Source organism: Typopeltis vanoorti, chromosome 17 (genome assembly GCF_054136105.1).
Source record: "Typopeltis vanoorti isolate ZY-2024b chromosome 17, IOZ_Tvanoo_1.0, whole genome shotgun sequence".
NCBI lineage: Eukaryota > Metazoa > Arthropoda > Arachnida > Uropygi > Thelyphonidae > Typopeltis > Typopeltis vanoorti.
Window position 1 is genome coordinate 63285913 of NC_143565.1, and position 24212 is coordinate 63310124.

General features: G+C 35.7%; 1 protein-coding gene across 1 annotated transcript in view; it reads left to right on the forward strand.

Moving 5' to 3' along the window:
* The window catches only part of LOC150097443 (F-box only protein 30-like), a 210001-nt gene that overhangs the window by 157886 nt on the left and 27903 nt on the right, over positions 1 to 24212 (forward strand). The window contains exon 8 of the mRNA XM_090407140.1: positions 17395 to 17568. Coding sequence (XP_090263266.1) covers positions 17395 to 17568 — 174 coding nt within the window. The remainder of the gene's footprint in view (positions 1 to 17394; positions 17569 to 24212) is intronic.

Genomic DNA, 24212 nt, shown 5'->3' on the forward strand with positions numbered 1-24212 from the left:
AGATTTTTGAAGGAAATACATATTAAATTTTAAACTAATGAAGGTTATGATAGCTTAGGATTAAGATAATATATGAAAATCCACAAGAAAGATTATATCATTAGGGTATTTCGACTGCAGAAAGTTGAGCTTTGGGGATAATACTTTAGAGAAGTCATGATGAATAGAAGAAAAAAAGAAAAAACAGATGAATGTGACAATAATTGAAGCAGGAAAAGTTTGAGTGAGAGTAGATCAAACATGATGAATTCCAGATTTTGCATTTTCTGTCATAAGATGTGAGATAATGCAAATGGACAAATACCACCCTGCCAATAGGGCAGGATGGTATTTCTTTTTTTGTCTTAATTTTTGTTTTATGTTTTTTGTGTTTAGTAGTTTTTGTTCAATAAATGTTTCTAATCGCTCATGTCATTTTGACTCGCCCTGTATTTTTATTTCACTCTCCTAGTGAAGCATATAATGTACGTGAAGCTAGTACAAGTTTAAACTCAATAAAGCAATTGTTCAACCAACAGTCTTCATGTAGAACATATATAGAACATAGAGCTATTAGGAGTGGGAGGAAGCAGATATGCAGACATCAGTGAGACAGTTGAGTGTAAGAATGTGTATAATATACCTGAACTAGTACGGACAACAAATCAGAATGGAATAGTTAGAAGATAGGGATGGGACTAACAGGCTTTTGCACTTCATGTATATGCCAGGAGTATTAGGAACAAGAAGGAAGAATTTTTGGCCTTGGTTGGCTCTTCCTGGCCACAGGTTATTGGCATTATTAAGACATGGCTGACAGAAGATGATATAGCTAGTGGGATAGAATGTGAAGGGTATAGTGTGTTTAGGAGGGACAGAAAGAAAAGAATGGAGGGAGGAGTGTTATTGATAATAGCTGATGAACTGCAGCCAAGGAGAGTTGAAGTTGAACTGCAGGATAGTGAAGAGAGCACATTTGAGGCTATTTGGTGTGAGATTGAGACTAGTGGAACAAAATATACAGTTGGGTGCTGCTATAGACCAGGTGATGGAATAGATGGTGGAGATAGTATGCATAGACAAATAGATGCAATGAGTGGAAGGAGGGTAATTATTATGAGGGATTTCAACTATGGTAACATTGATTGGAAGGAGGAGAGGACACATGGGAGGAAGGAATTGGATTTTATACAGTTATTAAGTGATAACTATCCGAGACAGTATGCAAGAATATACTAGGGATTCGAGAGTGCTTGACTTAGTAATTGCATCTGAGAATTTGACTGTAATGAATATGACCACATTGCCACAATTGGTGAGAGTGATCATAAAGTTTCTTAATTAAAACTTCCACACATTTAGCCACCTTCTAGGTGGCTAAATGTGTGGAAGTTTTAATTAAGAAAGGGTACATGTGGAATTACTGGGCTGGTAAGTATGACAAGCTTAGGAGATTGCTTGGTTCAGTGCCATGGCATGTAAAACTGCAAGGGCTGGAGGTTGATAGTGCATGGGAAGCGGTAAAGGAGCGTTTGAAGGAGGTAATGGCTGACTGTATAGAGTCCAGATAGTAAATCAAGTAGGGATTAAATGGATGAATAACACTATTAAGCTTGAGCTGCAAAAAAAAAAAAAAAAAACAACTGTGGAGGGAATTTAAGGAGAAAGGTGACCTGCAGGCCCATGAACAGTATAAAGCACAGTCCAGAAGGGTAACGAGTGTGGTAAGAAAAAAGCGGATTATGAAAGGAAATTATCAATGCAAGCTAAGGAGAATCCCAAACAGTTTTTTCGATATGCTGCAAGTAAAAGAAAAAATGTATACAGCAGAATGATTTTAAGGAATGGCAATGGTAAGGAGGTAACTGAATCAGTTGATATAGTTGAATTACTGAGCGAACACTTTGCAAGAGTATATCATCCAGGTGGTGATATTGCAGGAATGAAGAAACCAATAGCTTATACAGGAATTGAGGTGAATGAAATGGAGATGAATAGTATATTACAAAACGTTAATGTGAATACATCTTTGGGATTGGATGGTATACCAGCTCGGGTCTTACGTGAAGCGGCTAAAGAACTGTCAGTGCCCTTGACCATTTTGTTTAATTTGAGTCTCGGGTCTGGGTTAGTCCCAAGGGGGTGGAAAGAGGCGAAAATAGTTCCACTGCATAAAGGAGGTTCCAAGAATGCTGTTGCAAATTATCGACCAATCACCATATCTGGAGTTGTTGTCAAGATTTTGGAGAAAGTAGTCAAAGAGAAAAATACAGGAATGGATAGATGAAAATGGGATACTTTATGGGGGATAGCATGGTTTTGTGAAGGGTAGATCATGCCTCACTAACTTGCTCACGTTTTATAACACAGTGACAGCTGAACTGGATAAGGGTAATGGGTATACAATGATACTGCTGGACCTTGCTAAGGCCTTTGACAGGATACCACATCAGAGAGTAGTTTATTCAGGGATAGAGTGTGGTTAGCAAGGGTGTTAGAACTAGGTTTTTTACTTGGAGAGTGGTGAATGAGTGTAATAAGCTGCCAGAGTCTGTTGTGGGTGCCATGACTGTGAATGAGTTAAAGGCAAAGTATGATAGATCTTGTGTGGATGTTAATAGTTGTTCTTGACATGATGTTTAAGGACTCTTTTGAGTTGCCCGTAATAATAATATGTTGGAAGTTTTTTCCCACTTGGTTAGACTATAATAAATTTAGTTTAATCCTTTATCCAAGTGTAAGCAAACAAAGTTTGCACCTGAAGTATCTTCAGGACTGAGGCAACTTGTTATGCATAGTTATGTTTGTTTTAGGTGTTTATCAGAACTTTCCAGCCCCCTCCCCTTCATATGTCAGATATGTTCAGTCTGCTGATCATTGTTAATTTTTTTAAAAAAAAAAATCACTTGTCCTGTAACATGCAAACTGCAACCGTTAATCAAACTCTCTCTACTGGACTCCCCATTGCATTTGACATTTTCCATGTTCCTGCCTACTTTCATAGTTTGTCTTTTTATTGCTAATTTTCATACCATATTTTTTTAAAGCAGTTAATTCAATTTAGTTAGTGTTTTGAAGACTTGTACTGGATTTATTTATTTATATAATCTCATTTATTTATTTATATAATCTCTGTGTAATGTAAATAGATGAGTTCATGCCTTCAGTTTTGATTTCAGGTTTAATCGAAATCAAAACTGAATATAAAGATCACATTTTCTTTATAATGTGATCATATAGGTGATGAATAACAGTGGAGATGCTATGAATCTTTCTGTGCCTCCTTCAGTTTTAACTGCTAACTAACATCTTAAGTGTTGGTTATATATCACTCTATATAATGTCTCATTTGCACCATATAATTGTGATGTTTTTAACAGCTTTCCAAATGTATAACTTATAATGCAAAAATTAAATACAGAACTGTTACATTCCCATCATTTTTCAACTTTTTGTCTTAAAATGAAAATCTGATCCCGATAACTCCTATTTGCCATAAGTCTGGCTTCTTATTTTTCTTGGCCTCTGCTCAATAATTCTTTCATAAATTTTTACCAAGGACACTTCAACAGAGAAATTTCTCTAATTCTCACAGAATGTGACTTCTCTTGTTCTCGACGAGTACTAAGAGAAATCTACAATCAACTGGAATTTGCTCTTCTGAATTTTGAAGTGTAGCCATCATAAAATTTTTATATCTATATATTTGTGCATTTTTTTGTCTAATATCAGTTACTTCAGCCATCTCATTACATTTCAGGTTTCTGATAGCTTTTCTACCTCCAGTATTGTTCAGTACTTCTAATTGTATTCTACATTAGGTTTTTATATGCGAGATAAATTTCAATGCCTGGTGTGAGACCACCACTCTACTTATTGGAGGCATGATGTTTGGTTGAAAAAGTTCCATGTTTGGTCTTTAGAAAACGGTTACTGGAGTATGTAAAATATAAATTAAAAATTAAAAAAATAATTAAATTTAATATAAATAATAAACAAGAAATATAAGTATAAAGAAAGATTAAAGTAAATGAATTTTCTGTCACTATTTTCTCATAGTTTATCTCCTTTAGTAATCTTTTAAATTACAGTAATCTCTCAGTTATCCAACCCGCAAATTAATTAATGTATCAACTGACTTCTAGTACAGAATCATGAATTTGTTCTTTCAATGATCTGATCCATTGATTATCCTCCTGCTGTGGTTGAATAATTGAGAAACCACTGTAATTACTTTATTCACATCCAGAATGGCTTTCTCTTCAGATTTTATGTGTGACCTTTAGTCAACTTCCCAGTTGACATTTTGTCAACTGGGAAGTTGACAAAATCGGAAGGTGATGGCAACTGTTTTTTGGGACTCCCAAGGAATTATCATGATAGGTTACTTGGAAAAGGGTAAGGCAATAACAGGAGTCTATTATGCATCATTGTTGGGCCATTTAAAAGAAGAACTAAAGACAAAATGGCCAAGATTGACACACAAAAAAGTGCTCTTTCATCAAGACAGTGCACCATCCCACACATTGGCCATCGCAATGGCAAAATTGTATGAATTAAGGCCCAAAAAACATCCACCGTATTCTCCCGACTTGGCCCTGTGTGACGACTTCTTGTTCCCAAACTTAAAAATGGCTTGGTAGGAAAAAATTTTCTTTGAACAAGGATGTCATCAAGGCTGTCAATGACTATTTTGCATAATTTGATAAATCCTACTTTTTAGATGGGATGAAAAAATTGGAAACTCACTGGACCAAATGCATAGACCTCGATGGAGACTGTTGAGAAATAAAGGCGATTTTTTCCAAAAAAATGTGTTTAACTTTTTTTTTTTACTAACTTTTCAAACAACTCTTGTAATATGACTTTGGGGAGGGGGAGGGGAGGGAGGGTATTTCTTCTGTGTTTTCTGGATGAGAATTTAGGCTCATGTTTATATGGAAAAATTCTATTACTAATTACTGGTCCATGTCTTGAACAGAAATCCAACAAGCACTTAGAATTATTATTAGCTTTGCTCTTTTGGTATTCATTTTTTACTCTGTTGTTTAGATTTTATACAAGAACCAGCATTTCTTTGTCAGTAGCTCTCTCTTATAAGTTGAAAAATTCCTCTACTTCTTCTATATTCACAAAATATCGTATTTTTCGGGTGATAAGATGCACCCCAAATTTATGAGACAATTTTTAGAAAAAAAAAATTATGATATAAAAATATTTACAAATCTTAAGTTTTATTTATTATTACCAATAACTTGTACCAGCAGCATTCAGTTCATCTTCACTCGTCTTGTTACTGTCACTTTTCATATTATTATCTGAACTATTGTTATTACTCTCTTCAAACACTAAGTCATCTTCAGTACCATCCATCGCATTACTTATGCCATATTTTTTAAAAGACTTAATCGTCTCGTCCATTCAAAATTCAACTACTATTGACACTAGTAAAGTGTTTGTATGTAAATCGGAGATTCCAACATATGCAGTGAGACGTGTTTGGCTTGCATCGAAAACGTGGGAATCCAAGACTTACCTGGTATCACCTACCTTCAGAAAATAAGACGCACCCCAATTCTAAATCGATTTGGACCATAAGAAGCACATAAAAAGGTGCTTCTTATGGTCCAAACAATACAGTAAGTGTCATTATACATTTTGAAATTTGCCAACATCACTGTACTTGGAATTGTCTGCCATTTAAGTAGTTTATTTTCATATTTAGTGTTGCATACTCCAAGTACTCCTTTCTCTGATTAATTATGTCACAATCTTATAGTTATTATTCAGTATATTTGGTAATATATTTTAAGTGCTTTTTCTGAATCTCGTGAGTATAATTCCTTACTCCTTCTTCTTCTTCAGATTTAATGAAATCATGTTTTGTAGAAATAGAAAATGACACAGAGAATAAGAAATATTGGTACATATATTGTTGTATCAGCATTCTTAATTATTCACTCAGCAGCTGTAAACCATTTGGGAAAATGTCACTATTCTTTATCCAGAAGGGTTAACAGGATCCACAAAGTATGTCAAGATCTGACTTCAGGTGACATCCTTTTTAAACTAGTATTGAATAATTCAAAGCCTTCATGCAACATCTCTCTAAGGAATAATAATTATGGTAAAGTCTCAAAAAATTTTAAACTATTCATGCTATGTAATGTCATGGTGTGAGACCTCAATGTTTTCAGATGAGAACATTTGCTCTGAATTGAAACCTCAAATAGTGGTCATAAGATGAACTTTTATAAGTATAGTAATCTGGTGGACTCTACTAGTAATATAAGTTTTACATTTCAACTTCATTAAAAGAAATATATGTTCATATATTCTTCAGTAAAGTCTGTTTGAATAGTTTGTATGCCTAGTTTGTAAGTCTCCACATTCCAAATCCTTTGCAAAGTTTTAAATACCTGAAATATGGTCATGCTCAGAGTGGCATTCAAGGACATGAAACTAATGAATGCACTGACAAAAAAAAAAAAAAAAAAAAAAAAAAAAAAATGCGTTGGAGTGCATCCTGTCTACTCTCAAGCATATCAAAGATGGGAGGAAGAGAAGATGAAGACAGTGCAGAATATTCCATATTGGAAAGTAAAGAGGAAGTTTACCTCAACATCTAGTGGAAAAACTGTCTTATGCTGAAAAGATAATAGTAATAAAAGTGTCAAAGAGATAATTAATTCCAACCTTCCAATTACATCACATCCCTGAAATCTCTAGTTTGCTTTTTCATTAGAATGCATTAAGTCTTCTAATGAATATTACTTCATCAAAAAAATATGCTGAAAATGTTCTGATTACATGAAAATCCATTAAAAATAAATAAAATTTATGAACCTACACAAGAAAAGATCCATGCTCCAGCAGTAAAAAATATACTTTTATATGCATGAAGGAATATATACAAATAAAAATTGCCAGCATCCTGGAAAGGATTGAATTTGAAAAGGTTTTGGATATTGAAGAAAGGACAGATCATACTTTACTTTCCACACCTTGTAAAAGTGACTTGTGACATGCTGACAAGCATATCTAAATTAATAACAGCAATCAACAAGTTCAAAGACACTTGTCCCCAATTACGCATACGTGCTCGACCAGACCTAACATTTGCCCAGAGAGAACCAAGTCGCCAACTTCGAAAACAACTAGAAGAAAAACACCAAAATGGAGAAAACAGTTAGATCATAGACTACAAACAAGCTAAGTTAGTGAAAAAATCAAGTGACACTATAGAGACCAATATGCAGACACTGCATAGGAAATGTGCAAGGCGCTTGCAGTGAAATATATGCCTCACAGAACCTTGCATAGTCACTTCACCAACATCCATGGCATAATCTCCAACCTTAATAGTGTCCACTACCATCTTCAGTGTACCAAACCTCACCTGCTCTTTCTGGCAGAAATTCAAATCTCATCTCCCCATACCATTATTTATCTCAACCTTCCACACTACACACTCTTTAATTCCTTTCGCCCCAAGGGGGTATCTATGCATACATCCACTCTAACATACCTTGTAAGAAAGCACCCGACCTAGAATCACCCAACTTTGATCTTCTTTGGTTGAAAATATCCCTTCCCCACTTAGTCAAATTCATTTGCTGTCTCTATTGCTTCCCTAATGCAACCAACTACTCTGAGCTCTTTGATTTTCTCCAGTCCTACTTTCCTAACACCAACTGGCTTTCCTCCTCCAGTTGCACAAATCTTGCAGGCAGAGATGCTGAAACATTTGCCATCACCAGCAACCTTATACAACTTGTTCACATGCCAACCAGAATACCAGATAACCCAAACCACTCCTGAAACACCCTAGATCACTTCCTCACTAACGACCCTTCCAAATATGCAGTGAATATAGTGTGTCCCTAGGAAATTCTGACCACAATCTAGTGCTTATCCCCCCCCCCCCACAACAATGCTTACACAGCCACTCCCATACAAGAGTAGTTTGGCATTATAACAGTGCAATGTAGGACAGCCTCCACAACTTCTGTGCCTTATGGACTATTGCCTCCAGCCTTCCAACATTAACATATGCAGCAAACTTATCACCAAAGTAATACTCACTGGCATGGAAACATACATTCCCCACACTACTCCGAACTGCCGTTCCCTAACTATACCCTTGTTCTTCAAAAGATGTGCCAAGGCTGTACAAATGAAAAATCAAGCATACCATAACTGGCTCAAATCAAGAACCATCCTATTTTAGAGCTTATACTCAAGCCTGAAATAGATTAAAAAAAAAAACTATCAATGCTTCCAAAACAGAGTTCAAAAGTGCAAAAAGCAGGAAACTAGCAGCCTGTTTAAACTTCAGCCAAGTCTTTTGGTCTCTCACCAGTGCAATTGGTCAAAACTTCTGCCCAACACTATTCCTACCTCTATCATACCCAGGTGGCTCTATTGCATCATCAACCACAGAAAAAGCCATCTCCTGACTTCACACTTTGCTTCCAATGCATGCATAACTGACAATGGTAAATGCCCCCCAACCATTCCAGATACCAAACATACAATGCCCACTATATCCTTTTGCCAGAAAGCGATCAGAAAAATACTCTCCAAATTAGACACAAAAAAAAGTCTCCTGGCCCTGATGGCATTCCTCCAATTGTCCTGAAAGTTTTTACACCAGGATTGACTCCTATCCTCGGTCACTTGTATATGCTCTCTTACTTCACTGGTATCTATCCCATAGCTTGGAAATTGGCCTATATTAAACTCGCTCCCAAGAAGGGAGACAAATCACTGCTGTCTGACTACTGTCCTATCTCACTCACCTCAGTCCTGTCTAACGTAATCGGAAAAATCATCAATTCCCAACTCCCATACTACCTTGAAGGCACCCACCTAATAAACGACTGCCAGTATGGATTCCATTGCTGCCAATCAACAGATCTGATCGCATATATCAGATCTGTTGATTGACAAATGCCATGGAGTAGTTGCGAATCTCAAGTGATATCTTTGGAGATATCAAGTTGCATTTGATATCTCCAAAGCTTTTGACTGGGTCTGGCACAAAGGCTTACTTAGCAAACTACCATTATTTGGTCTGTCTCAAGACTTTTGTAGTTGGATTGCCAAGTTTCTGTCTCGATGCACACGATGTGTGATGGTGGATGGTTTCCTTATCCTCTCACCATTCAACTAATGCTGGGGTTTCACAAGAGTCTATTCTCTCACCAATCCTCTTCCTGCCATATATCAATGACCTACTTCAGTTGATCTCCAACCCAATACACAGTTTTGCAGATGACAGCACATTGCACTCTTCCCTTTCATTTGATACATCTTACTCTACACAACTCACCTCAACCTACAGGACATTGTTTATTAAAGAGGATTATTATTATTATTTTTTTTTTTTTTACAAAATAAACACATTTTATAAAACAAAATACAATATATATACACTTCAAACAATAACTAATATTGGCCTTGGATTAAAAGGCCTTGGATACAAATTTAATTGTATCCAAGGCCTTTTAAAAAATAAACTTACACTTAAGACTAGACTAAACACTTTGTTTTGCACAATGACAAAGTGTTCATAGCCAGTTTCTTTCTATGTCAAGGCCCTTTTCCGAAGATATATGACTTTATTCTTCATTTTCACAGGATCCTTTTTCATCTCTCATATAGCACACATTAATTCTTCCTGACTCAATTCTGTCTCCTTTTCAATAGAAAAATAGTTAGATCCAGCGTCCTTAAGACAGATGAAACTTCCTAATCAGAGTTTTCTCGAACATTCCTTTAGAACGTAAATAGCAATTTCTTCTTTTATTCACTAATGCTTATTGACAGTCTTAACTCTTCCACTTTAAAAAATCTCACAGTTCTATGATTCCCTTTTCGGAATCTACTACTAACTTTCCGATTAGCATTTCCTTGAATATTCCTTTTAAAACATTTGTAGCAATATTTTCTTTTATTTATCAATACTTATTCCACTTTGAAACTTCATAATTTCACAATTCCTTTTTCGGAATATACTATTAATTTTCCTCCGACTGTCACATAAAAAACACAATTTACTCTGAATCTAAATATCTGCCGGCCTGTTTCTTATTTCTCTCCTGAATGCTATCTTGTTTATACCCATTACTCTGATACCGAACGCTGTTCTTGTCAGCTGTCAATCACACATCAAACTTCTCAGTGAGCATGCACACTCCTTGAAAATGGCAAGTAAGAAGTTGGGTATAATGGCTGACACGTTGTCTCTGCTAGCGACAAGAGAATGTCTTCATAAAACACAACTTAAACTACAATAAAATTTTTTTAAGTAACATAACTATTCAAATCCGGTAAGTACATAAATATTTAACTGCTTTACATTACACTTTGACAAAATAACATCAATAACGGGCACATTGCAAGTGCCGACAATGCGTGTTATGAAACCAAAACTAATAAACATACTAACATAAACAATCCGTAAAAATATTCAGAATTTTAAATTATGATTATTTTTACATCAACTGCCACTTCCCTCATTTCTGATCTCCAAGCCATCCTCCGATGGGATTCAGATAACCTCGTCAATTTGTTAATAAAACCAATTTCTGTCTTATCTATCATAAACAAAGAACCATTTTCTCCCAGTATTATTTTTGACAACACCCAGATTTCCAGACAATTTGAGATTTCTCTTGGAATTACCCTCATACCAAGCCTTTCCTGGCATAGACAAATCACAACCAGTGCATCCTCAGCCTCTAAAAAACTAGGAGTTCTATTTCGTTCAAGATATTACTTCACCCCTGAACAGCTGGTAACTTTATACAAATCTCAAATCGACCCAGCTATTGAATACGGCTCTCACATATGGGGTGGAGCTTCTAAAAGCTCTTTCAAAATGCTTGACTCTTTGGTTTCTGCAGTATGTGTATTCTGTAAATATTTCCACGAGAAATGTTCATCTGAAATAGCATCAATAATTCCCCCATTAGTACTAAGCTCGTTGGAACATCTGCAACTGCTGCTCAACATACCTTCATGGCACACCTTGAAAATCACAAAATGAGTTTCTTTTCCTCCTCCTTCATCCCTGCTACTGCTGTTTGTGGAATAGTTTTCCCCCTGATGTATTTCCCAAGGAATACAATATACAGTTTTTTAAATCAAATGTAAACAAGTTCCTCCTTTCCTAACCCATCATCATCTGGTGCGTGCACGTGCGCACAAACACACAGAGAAAAAAAAAAAACAAGCTGTATTACATATTCATGTTCTGGATGCTATATAGGTTCTGGAGGAGCCATCTGCAACCTATATAGCATCCAGAACATGATGGCCAAACACCAGCACAAGAAATCCTTAATATAAGAGGACTCTAGAGATGTGTTTAATGTAGTTCCACTACATTAGACACTTTATTTTTATTTATTTAGAGATTTTTTTCCTTATCATCTGTATATTATTATACTGATATGTATAAAATATTTATTTTATTTTATGAATTTATATTTTATTTATTTATTTTTTTTTTCACCTGAGGTCAGGCTAGGGTAAACGATTAACAAAGCATTTAGATTTATTTTACTTTTTGTGTAATGTCATGTAGCATGTGTCCTGTGCTTATGTATATTTTCCTGATTATGACACCATTACAGAGTTGAATTGTTGAGTCTTCACTATGAAAATTAAGAACATCATTCTTGTCCAAAATTATTTTATGAATCAGTTTTGATGTATCTGCCCTTTTGTCAGATTTCTGCCTGATATTATCTTCTGTGTGGCAAAATACTTTTTATCTACAAAAAGAAGGTACAGCTATGAGCTCACTAGTATCCCCTATTGCCAACTTTTATATGGAAACTTTTGAGCAACATGCTGTAGATTCCTTGACTTTAAAATCCAGTTTGACTCAAGTACATTGACAATATTTTCATTATCTGGCTCCATGAACACCAAGCTTTGGACCAAGCCTTCTCAGCCACCTGAATGAACAACACAAATGCATACAATTCACCATTGAAATTGAATGTCAAAACACACTTCCTTTTCTGGATACACTTGTCACACATCTTCCCATGAGCAGTTTTTCCTTCACTGTTTACCATATGCTTACTCATACATGCCAATATGTCCATCATTCAATGCAAAAAGTAGGTGTCATTACCACACTAGAAACCAAGGCTTGTTCCAATTCACAAGCATTTAAGCATGAATTGGAAATTATCAGCAATACTTTTCTAAAAAATAGTTATAGCAAAATTACTATCAAGAAAATTCTTCACAGGTCGCACCTAAAAATAATAAATTAGATTACAACAAACTTTAGCAGTTCTATACATTATAGGGATATCAGATAAACAGAATATCACACAAATACAATGCTTGATGTCACATTTAAAGTTCTACAAAATTAAAGAACTTATTCAACTCCTCCAAGGATCCTCTTCCTCCTCTAGCCTACCCTAGAGTATGGGCTTGTTTTCGTGCTGTTGAGTAGATTCCAGATTATTATCTATATATGACAGCATATACAGATGATAATGGATGGGTGTCAATTTCTGAAGTACAAGTTTTGAGCACTACTGTAGGAATATCATCTAGGCCAGGAGTGTTATTACTGTTAAAAGTAAAGAGAATTTTTCTGATGTTCTTCTGTTGAAAGATCAGGGAAGGTGGTGATCAGTTTGCAGTATTCTAGGAGATAATTTTCCTTGGTTATCTATTTTTGGATGGAAGGACAGAAGTCATGCATAACAACTCCAGTCAGGGAACAGAGGACTTGACTGTGAATTGAGCAGGAGGCAACTTTATTGCATTTTGCCCTTGCAATGTCTGCTTCAGATTTGTTGATAATTTTCTTACAGTGCAAGCTGAGTGTGAAGCTTGGTTCCCAACCTGAGCCATTGAGTATATGTTGCTTTTATCATGAACTGCAGAGGCATACCTGGGTAGAGGATGCAGACCTTCAGTAGAGTGAAGAATGGAGGTACTCATTCCTGTAAGGATCGTTGTAGTTATTAGTTCAGAGCAGGTGTTTGAATAGGAGAGTAAAAATAGTAATCTGACCATGAAAAAGAGCAGAGAAATCTCAGAGGTGATTCCAGTTGGCATCATACTCAGGCTGAGATTGATCTGTGGAAAAAAGATACCCAGATGAGATTATGGTCAGAGTTGTCAAGAGGAAAACAGACATTCATCATCATATCTGGAGGGAAAGCTGATTAAGAAAAGGTTCTGCATGTTGAAAGAACGATGAGGCTTATCTAGCATTCTGTTTGGTAGGTTAATGATTTGTGCTAGATGTTTACTGATAGAAAATTTTGAACAACTTTCTGTCAGTAAACTTTCTCCAACTTCACATATCTATCTTGATATGTGAAATTAGAGAAAGTGGAACCAGTTTTTGTTATGAATGTTAAAAGTCTCCTAGGAAGATAATCTCACAGTTTTGGTAATTAGACTCTCTGAAATTAACTTTTAAAAGATAAGTAGTCATAAAGTATCGCATGACTATATGAATGAAGAATGGCAACGGCCACTCTCCTCATTCAGACAGGATGGAAGGAAGTCTTCCTTCCATCCTTTTGAATGGAATCATATCCAAACTGAATCCTCACTTTGTTCTTATGGAAATAGACCACCCTTCCAGATTTTAGGCAAGTCTCTAACTGTTGTTTTAGCCATTCCTAATCTTTTGATGTCTTCTGAAGAGAATTCTTCACATTAATAATGGATCCCAGATACACAAACTTGCTGACTTTTTCAGTTCTTTCTCCATTAAGGTACACTTCTTGTTTCTCAGGAGCTTCTCAGTCAGGGAAGCTCCTGACTGTATTTTCTTTGAGATCCATAATCTTTGTCTTACTAGGATTTGTCTTCATCTCATTAACTTTGTCAAGGATTTGTCCTAGTTCTTCTTTGTCATTACAAAGAAGTACTGTCATCAGCATACCTCATTACTGATCAATTTACCACCTATCCTAATTCCTGTCTTAAGCTCATTTAATGCTACACACATGATGTCTTCAGCATAGATACTGAACAGGGGAGAAGAAAGTAGGCATCATTGCCTGCTTTCACTTTCTTTGGTAAGGATTGTCTGATTTAACAAAAATGTATGCCCCTCCCCCCTTTTAAGCAGAACATCTCATGTAAGATGTAGTTGGAATAGCTGAAATGGACTGTAGTTGCAGAGGATGCCTGTGGTGGTGTGTATATCATTAATATTGATGTTGGCAAAATAGATATTGAACTATTGTATACACTGTTACAATACTAATGCTTTATAGGTTTATATGTAAACATGTCATTTCACATGTAAATGTCTTGCTTAAATACAAACAAGCATCCATCTTCAAAGAGGAATTTCTTTTCTTAATGTGAAACAAAAGAGATAAATGTGTCCTACCTCAGAAGGTTTCAGAATAAAAGTTTTACTATAGATTTATTTTGCTTCAGAAACATTCATAAAGAATTGATCTTGGCAAAGAACTTGGACATGACTGTTTTTGTGAACAATTCTTCCATAAACTGTTCCTAAATTCTGTCTCCAGAATACCAATTCTTCCATTTCTCATGTATATTTTGCTATTGAGCTTAAATTGTGCAAATGCCAGCTGAAAAGACATTTCATAGCAGATTGTATAAATTTCTCATTTAGAACAATTTATCTATCTTCAATTCAAAATATGTGCTAGCAACAACTTGGTATTGACAGCAATAGTAGTCCAATTGCTAAAGTAAAGTAACTTTCTCCAAACCATTTACAGTCTCTCATTTAAAAGCAATATTTGAGAGACATTCTTTAGATTTGTATCTTATGGTAGTCATTGAAAGATACTCTTTCAGATAAATCTGTTAGTCTATATTCCATTTTTTAACTTTTTTTTTACTCTTTTCTCTCAAAACTATCTTATTCTTCATCAGTCATTTTCTGTCCACTGCTGGATGATGAAAGCCTCTTCAAATCTAGTCAGTCCTATCTTGAGCTTTTCTCACTGAGTTCTAGCCATCGCTTTAATTTCATTCTTCCATCATCGCTTTGGTCTTCCTGTAGCACTCTTTCCATCTCTGTTACTGTTCTCTAAACTATATTCTTTTTCTATTCTCTACAACAAATACAACCTACCAGCTGTTATGAGTTGTGCTGCTTCCTGGATGTCTGCACAAATGTGCACCTACTTTAAATTTTTAAGTAAGAAAAAGTTAGTTTTATTATACAGTTTCAGTCTATTAAATAAAAACTTGATAAGTTCTTGACATTTGCTGGCCAAATGTCAAGAATGAGTGTAGTTCATAACAGTGAACTTTATGTGTTTCTCAGTCACTATTACAAAACATTGCTGAAGTTTAGTGATACTTTATGACATAACCATAAGTTACTGTTTTAACATCTTCAAAATTTTATAAAATTATTTTGTTAACATAATTTTTATCCTCTTTGTGAGGATGAAGATAAGTGAATTTAATTATAATGATAAATTTCACGACATTGTATTAAAAAAAAGTGCATTCTGCATTTTATTACATTACATCACAATTACACTATAGTAAAAATTAAACAAAGGAGGAAATTATTATGTTTGTTTATATCTTGGTCTCTTCCTAATTTATATTTTTTTTATTTTAATATTGCCTAATACATAAGCCAGCTAATTTATGAAAACAAAAAATGTAGTATATCTAAATGAAAATTATTAGATACACCATAAATGACTAGGTTTGAATTTTCAAATATGAAAATACATATTGTGAATATCATACTATCATGCAAGTTATCTCATTTTTATTATCTTATTATTATTGCTCATCATGGGGGGGGGGGGCACACATCACCTTCACCAGAGAAAAATTTAGCTCTCACTCTTCTTCACTGCATTCATTCTTGACCCATAGATTTCCTCTCTCTATCCTCCATAAAATGAAAAATTTCATCTAGTAGTATCCTGTGTGATCCTTACAGCCCCTTCTTTCTCCTGTTGGCTAGTCTGCAGTCCACAAATTCTTAATCAGTCTTCATAATTTGTATTCCACAAAACCAGTCTTATCTTTAACATTTGAAAAGAGTGCAAAAAATAATTTTTGCACTCTTTTCAATATATCAGCATCACCACAGAAACAAAAAAGTAATTATTTACTAAAAGAGCCAAAAGGCTTCAGTTTGGCATTGCAAAAATTTTATAAATCAAGTGGATATTAGATCCACCATTGTTTCAAAGTTGAATGTAGAAACTATGATAGTTTTGTAAAAATAAGTTGACCAGAGAGCTTATGGGAATACGCCCGCTGGCATTTATGAGTGGCCCTAGTGCAGACCACTTTAGAAAACGTGCACAGTGCCCTGACATCCATATATTCACTTTCTAATCTGGTCAATGTTTTTTAAGGTTTCACTGGCCTGACAGCTGTTTCGAACTGGTTGGTTCTCGTCAGAGACCAGGTAGAAACATTAAGAGCACAAAAACTCTTTTAATGAAGGAACTTGAAACATCATATGGACACCTGGGCAGTGTGCATGTTTTCTAAAGTGGTCCATGCTAGGGCGGCTCATAAATGCCGATGGACGTATTCCCATAAATTCTCTGGTCAACTTATTTTTACGAAACTTTCATAGTTTCTACATTTAGCTTTGACATAATGCTGGATATAATATCTACTTGATTTTTATAATTTTTGCATTGCTGAACTGAAGCCTTTTGGCTCTTTATTTTCATAAATACTTTTACGCACCGACCGAGAGTTTGCTTACGAAAAATACACTTCTCTGATGTTTCAAGTTCCTTAGTATTGAAAGAGAGTTTTTGCTCTCTTAAGGTTTCTGCCTGGTCTCTGATGAGAACCAACCAGTTCAAAATAGCTGTCAGGCCAGTGAAACCTTAAAAATGGACCAAATTAGAAAGCGAATATATGGATTCCTGGGCACTGTGCATGTTTTCTAAAGTGGTCCACGCTAGGGCAACTAGTAAATGCCAGTGGACATATTCCTGTAAGCTCTCTGGTCAGCTTATTTTTATGAAACTTTCATAGTTTCTACACTCTGCTTTGAAATAATGCTGGGTCTAATATCCACTTGATTTTTATAAAAAATAATTATCCTAGTGAGGTCATATCATGGCCTTATAAGGAGGCAAAATGACTTCCTTACCCTAATTGCGTGTTAAGGTTTAATTAGAAAAAAAAAACTTGCACATTAGCTTTGTCTATGTAAAATTTAGCTATTAAAAATTATCATGTAGTGCTATTTTGACAGTCCTTCTGGTTATCGTGTGTTTTCCAAGTTTGTTATGGTAGTTTCAATATTGAAAGGAAATTTTGAATGGTTATGATCATGTTATGACACCTTTATGTATTTATTTTTTAATAGAAGAAATAATAAACGTGAAGCATTTTCTAATCCTAATACTAATACTAAACAATAAATTTTTAAAGATACTACAACACATTGCTCGATTCCTGGATAGTTTTAGCCTCTCAAACTTATCCTTAACTTCCTGTCTACTGAGAGAAGTTTGCCGTTCTCTACTTCAGGAGAGAGGAATTGTTGTCTTTTGCTGGGAATGCAGGACAGAGTCAGACAAGAAAGTGTGGAGAGTAGCTTATAAGGTATGTATATAGCTTTATAGCATTATGATAATGTAATTTGTTCACATCAGAAATTTATTTGTGACTAACAACAGTTTTGAATCCATGATATCCATGATATTGTAATTTCAAAACTAATTCAAACCAAAAAAATTAATAATTTTTATTTGTGAAATGTCTTTCACTGCAAACATGTTTCCCATATTTGAGTTTTTTAATAAATTAGTAACTTGAAATGACTGTAGTTTAATTACTAAATGAATCACAGTACATAAAGAAGTCTCATGATTCATTCTGATACAACATCTGTAACACATTTCTTTAAACTTATTCACCTCAGCAACACATTTCACCTATTCATTATAAGAGAAATCTGTTCCCTCATTTGCTCATTAAACTCTTCTTCAATTCCAGGGTAATTTATCATTCTTTCCTAGTACTTATGTTATTTTAATTACCTGTCTTTGCAATTCAGCCATTGTTTCGCCTTACCAGAAATCCAAGGGGGGAGGGGGAGGAACAATAACATTCTTATCTTTACTCTTCAGTATTCTTCTTAACATAGCAATCTTTTGCTGTACATGAATCAGAGGTTTAAGATAAGAGCATTTGTCCTACAGTTGAAAAGGAAAGGCTGATGTGTTTGAATCTTGTCTTGCATACATATACACACAAATTTACCCACACACAAAAAGGTTGCAAAACATATAGCACATCAGTGCTGTGTTTGGACCAAGGTTAGGGAGTTTAAAAGGACTTGATGCATTTCTTGAGCAGCTAAAGGTCTTTGAGGAAACAAGAGTTAGGAAGGCTGTTACAAAGAACAGTGATCTGTGGAATTAATGAGGAGGAAGGGAAGTTTGTTTGATCACCACTATGTTCTTATAGTCTGCTATAAGAACAAGAACTGCTCTTGTTCTTATTGTCTTTGAAAAAGTGGGGGGGGGGGTGATGGTGGCCAGTTTGGAAGAACATTATTAGTGTTGCTCTTTTCTCCAAATTTTCCAAGCATTTCTCTATTTGGATTCATTTCCTAGTCTGCTATTCAGGTCTCTTAAAAGAACCTGCTTTTTTATGTTAGCAGTCCTCTGTAAAAAATTCCTCTATTTCTTTCATACCAGAATGTTTTGTAAGACCATTCTGTTGTAAGTATTTACTATTTCATAATAAATCAATTGCATGATTTAGTATGGAATACTATACCTACTCCTTTCCTTGATAACTACTGCTGAATATAACTGTCTATTATAGTTTTCATTTAGAAGTATATCACCTGTTTTTGTAGTCATCATCTTCTCCTCAATAAAATCAGTAAGGTTAATGGCCTTTCTGTGACATCATTGTGACTCAAAGTAGGACATCATTATGAGATTCCTACTGGAATCTCACAATGATGTCCTACTTTGAGAATGTCTTGGTAGCTCCAGACAAGAACAGTGACCACCTAGTTTAACTGGGCAGTGCCCCAGCCAAGATGATACATGATTGTGTTGTGTCATTATACTTGTTTGTGGTTTAAGCCAATACAGAATATAGTTTGGTTGGATAGGCCCCAAATGACAAGCTCATCCTATATCCACGAAGAATTCTATTAATATGCACATCATGAAAATGTTACGATTGGATATTTGGTCAGAAACACTGGTTGATTATATAGAAGTGCCCTAGAAGGCCAAAATATCAAATATGACAATATTGGAGTGTGACAAGTAATAGGCTAATTTGGAGGAAGATTGTTGATAGGCAGAGCTTAAAAAAAGATGTTCATGTACTTGCCCATGACAGGTGAGAATGTTTATTTGATAAGTAACAAATGAGAACAGGAGTTTAATTGTCAGCTTTATTTATGAGATGACCGTGGTAAATTCTTTTCTGTCTGTTTACCTTATATGTTGTGCTTATTGGGGAAATTTGATCATTATAAGTACCTGTGGGGTGCTTAAGGGTCAAAGCTGTATAACTGAGAGGAGACCTCCACATAGCCTTTAAAGGTTTGTGGAGAACCGACCAGGGCTTCTGACCTAATGTCCAATCCTCACCTTTTCGTGGTGCACCCTGTTGGGTATCTACTTGGATACTGAACGAATGAGGATGGGCTGGCAATTTGGGATTTAACCGACCAAATTGTATTCTTATTGGTTAAAACAAACTAAAAAATGATGGTACAACATGACAAAATTTCATGCCGGCTGGGGCATCGCCCGGTTAAACAAGGCCCTTGTCATTTTTGCCAGGGAACCAGGGCGAACAGCGAAAAGTCAGCTACTGGAACAAATCTGAAAACAAACCCCAACTCAACATCACCAGAGTTAAAGATCAGTACTATCAACGTAAGAAGCCTAAATGGCAAAGAAATGGAGCTAGCTGAGGAATTAGATAAGTACCACATCGACATAATAGGGGTTGACTGAAACAAAAAAGACAAAAACTGGTGAGATGTTTCTGAGCAATAAATACAAAATGTTATATTCAGACAATGACAATCAAGGAAAAGAAGGAGTAGCCATAGTATTCATCACAAAATACGAGGCTAATCTTCTTGAATGGCAGTCAGTCTCAAGTAGAGTAATGTTGGCAAATATGAGAATGGGGAACTGGACAATGAGAATTATTTGTGCCTATGGTCCCACAGAAGGTTCTACTAAGGTAGAAGTGGAGGAATTTTTTGAGGCTTTAGAAAAAGCAACTGACACAATGAAAAAGGAAAAGTTGGTCCTTGTTAAGGATCTAAATAGCAGAGTAGGAAATGATTGTGAGACATACAAAAATATTTTGAGAAAATTTGGAGAAAAGAGCAAAGCTAATAATAATGGCAAATATCTGTTGGATTTCTGTTCAGGACATGGACTGGTTATTACTACCACCATGTTTTAACATAAAAATGTGCACAAAGTCACATGGAGAGAAGAGGCAAGGAATAAGAAAAGTGTCATTGACTATGTTATTGTTGATAGTGATGTTTTCTCCCTGGTGCAGGACACCAGAGTATACAGAGAATTTGAAATTGGAAGTGATCACTATTTAGTCTTGAGCAGGATAAAATTGAATTTCATATTGAAAAGAATAACATCTAAGAAAGCTTTAAAGCGAATCAAAGTTGAGCAGCTCTCAGATGTGAACTGTAGACTAAAATACACAAAGATTATTGAAGAAAAATGAAAGAGTTTGAGAACAGGAATCAAACCTTGGAGATTCAGTGGCAAGCCTTGAAGAAAACCCTGATTGATTCAGCTAGAGAGGTATGTGGTGAAGTTGTCTGCAAGGATAGAAAAATTAGAACTCCATGGTGGACACAGGAAGTTAAAGAGGCAGTGAAGAAAAAGAAGAAAGCATATCAAAAGTTCCTGGCAAATAAGTCAGCTTGTGCTCTTAGAGAATACAGAGACAAATGCAAGAATGCTAAACACTGTGTAAAACTAGCTAAACAAAAGTCATGGGAGGACTTTGGCAAGAATATAGAAAATAAATATCAAGAAGGTGGCAAAATATTCTGGAGGTTGTTGAAGAAGCTTAGGAATGGAGGAAAGAGTGCTATAAAAGGAGTTAGAGATGATAAAGGTGACATGAAAATGGAAGAAAAAGATATCATTGAAGTATGGAGTAATTACTTTGAAAAACTGCTAAATGAAACAAGCAATGATGACAGCACAGTAGTAAAAAAAAGTTGACCTGGCATACAGTCAGGAATACATATCCATACTTGAAGTAGAAAAAGCCATCAAAGGCTTAAAATGTGGAAAGGCAGCAGGAGCAGATGATATTCGACCAGAAATGCTGAAGTATGGTAGTATAAAAGTCTTACATAGGCTGCACTGCATAGTTCAGAAAGCCTGGACAGAGGGACGAATTCCCGATGATTGGAGTAGAGCTCTCATAGTACCCATATATAAAAAGGGAAATAAAACTGAATGTGAGAATTACAGAGGTATTTCCCTACTGAGTGTTCCTGGCAAGATCTATGCAAGTATACTTGAGAAATGATTGAGAAGAATTGTGGAAGAAAAGCTGGGTGAAGAACAAGCTAGATTCAGGCCAAATAGAGGCTGTAAGGATCAGATCTTCACTTTACGACAAATAGTTGAGAAAGCATGGGAATTTTGGAAAAGGCATATGAAAAGGTGCCAAGAGAGAAGCTATTCAATACACTACAGTTATATGATGTCAATGGGATATTATATCAAGCAATACTTAGTCTTTATTTGAGTTGTAAGTCAGCAGTTAGAATTGAAGGAAGTACAGGAAGATGGTTTAATGTTAAATCTGGTGTGAGACAAGGATGTACATTATCCCCTCTGTTATTCATTATCTATATGGATCGCATTATGAAGGAAAGTGGTATTAAACATGATATCAAAATCGGAGATGTTAATGTCAGCTCTTTGCTTTATGCGGACGATGTTATACTTCTAAATAAATCCGCTACAAGTCTGCAAGATTCTCTGACTAAATTGAATCACTGTTGTAATAGATATGGTATGAAGGTCAGCAATAAAAAGACAAAGACAATGAAAATAGGCAGAATCGTTGAAAATGTCAAGTGCGTTGTGAATGGAGAACCTGTGGAACAAGTAAAACATTTCAGCTACTTAGGCACGATTTTTAGTGAAGATGGTAAATTAAATATCGAAATAGACAACAGAATCAGCAAAGCTGGAAGTCAATTGAATAAATTCATATGGAATAAGAGAGAAATTAGTCAGAACACTAAATTAGCCTGTATACAAGACAGTGTTCAAACCAGTTTTAACTTATGGATCTGAGATTTGGGTCAGAAGTGAAACACTTGACCAAAGACTAGAGACCGCAGATATGAGAGTCCCGAGAAAGATTATAGGCGTGAACAGATGGCATTAATGGCAATATCACATTAAAAACGAGGATATTAGGAAAGAATTCCTGGATGCTTTCTTAATTCCTAACGCATTCCTGGATGCTTGACATTGTCAGCATCCAGGAATGCGTTAGCTAATCTTAGGTGGTATGGTCACTTAAACAGAAAGGGCGAAGAAAGATTAGCAAAACAAGTGTTCTCTGCCAGGTTGGTAGCAAAACGACTTAGAGGAAGACCACGATATGGGTGGATTGATATGGTACAAAGTGCCTTAGATGATAGAAATATAAGATCTGATAATGTTGTCTTGACAAGTCTGTCTGTCTGTGTTCACTGGGCATCTACAGATTCCGTATGGTCACTCCGATGCTCGATGATGTTCCACACTAGGCCTCGCTATGTAGTCCTGTTGTTTGCCCTTCTGGCAGCTTCAATTCTCTGAAGATCAGTCACTCCACACACGCCATCCATCCATCTCATTGATGGTCTACTCCTGCCTCTTTTTCCAGGAACTTTACCTTCTATTACTGTTCTGAGAAGTGCTCCTTCCATCCTTTCTGTGTCCAAAATATTTTAATTTTCTTCTGTCAGTATCTTTAAGGAGCCTTAAAATTCTACTAATCTTTTCTAACACCCATTCATTTGTACGCCTTTCAGTGTATGATATCCTCAACAGCCTTCTGTAACATCACATCTCAAAAGCAGATATCCGTTTCTTATCTGACTTCTTTAGGTTCTAATTCTCGCATCCATAAGTCGCTGTTGGAAAAACAGCTGCATCCAAAATCCTCAACTTTGTTCCCATGGAGATAGATCCATCCATCTTTGTCTTGCTAGAATTGAGTTGAAGTCCTCTGTTATTACTGATCTTGTTAACTTTCTCAAGAATTAGTCCTAGTTCTTCCTTGTCATTACAAAGGAGTACTGTATCATCAACGTACCTCAGATTACTGATCAATTTACCTCCTATCGTAATTCCTGTCCTGAGCTCATCCAATGCTTCACGCATGATGTCCTCTGTATATATACTAAACAAGTGAGGAGAAAGTAAACATCCTTGTCTAATTCCTTTTCCAACTTGAAGCCAGTCAGTCAATCCAACACCTGTTCTTACTGTGGCTTCTTGCTCCTTATACAAGTTGGCTATCAACCTGATAGTGTGTTGAGGAAAACCCATTCTTTTCATTACTTCCCACAGTTTCACATGCTCAGCACAGTCAAAAGCTTTAGAGTAGTCTAAGAAACACATTACCAGAGGGAGTCTGAATTCTTTATATTTTTCTATGATCTGTCTAAGGCAAAGGATCTGATCTCTGGTGCCCCTACCTTTCCTAAAACCTGCTTGTTCCTTGGGCATCTCTGCCTCAACTTTGGCCTCAATCCTATTTAGCATGATCTTTAATAAAATTTTGCTTGCATGAGATATTAAACTAATAGTTCTATAATTCTTACATGCCTTCATATCACCTTTCTTGTGTAGTGGTATGAAAACTGACTTCTTCCAGTCTCTAGGCCATGATCCTGTCTCCCATATCCTTGTAATCAATCTATGAAACACTCTTATCCCTCCATCTCCTGTGGCCTTAATTAACTCTGCTGGGATTTCATCTGCACCTGGGGCCTTATTGCTGTTGAGCTGCTTAACTGCTCTTTCAACTTCATGCCTAAGTGGAGGAGGTTCCAAATCAAAATTTTCTTGGTGGGAGGACTCCACATTTTCTTTATCCACTCTGCTGTACAGTTCCTCACAGTATTCTTTCCATCTGTTTTTGATTTCCAACTCTTCTGTTAGTAATGATCCATTCCTGTCTTTGATGACATTCAATTTAGGCTT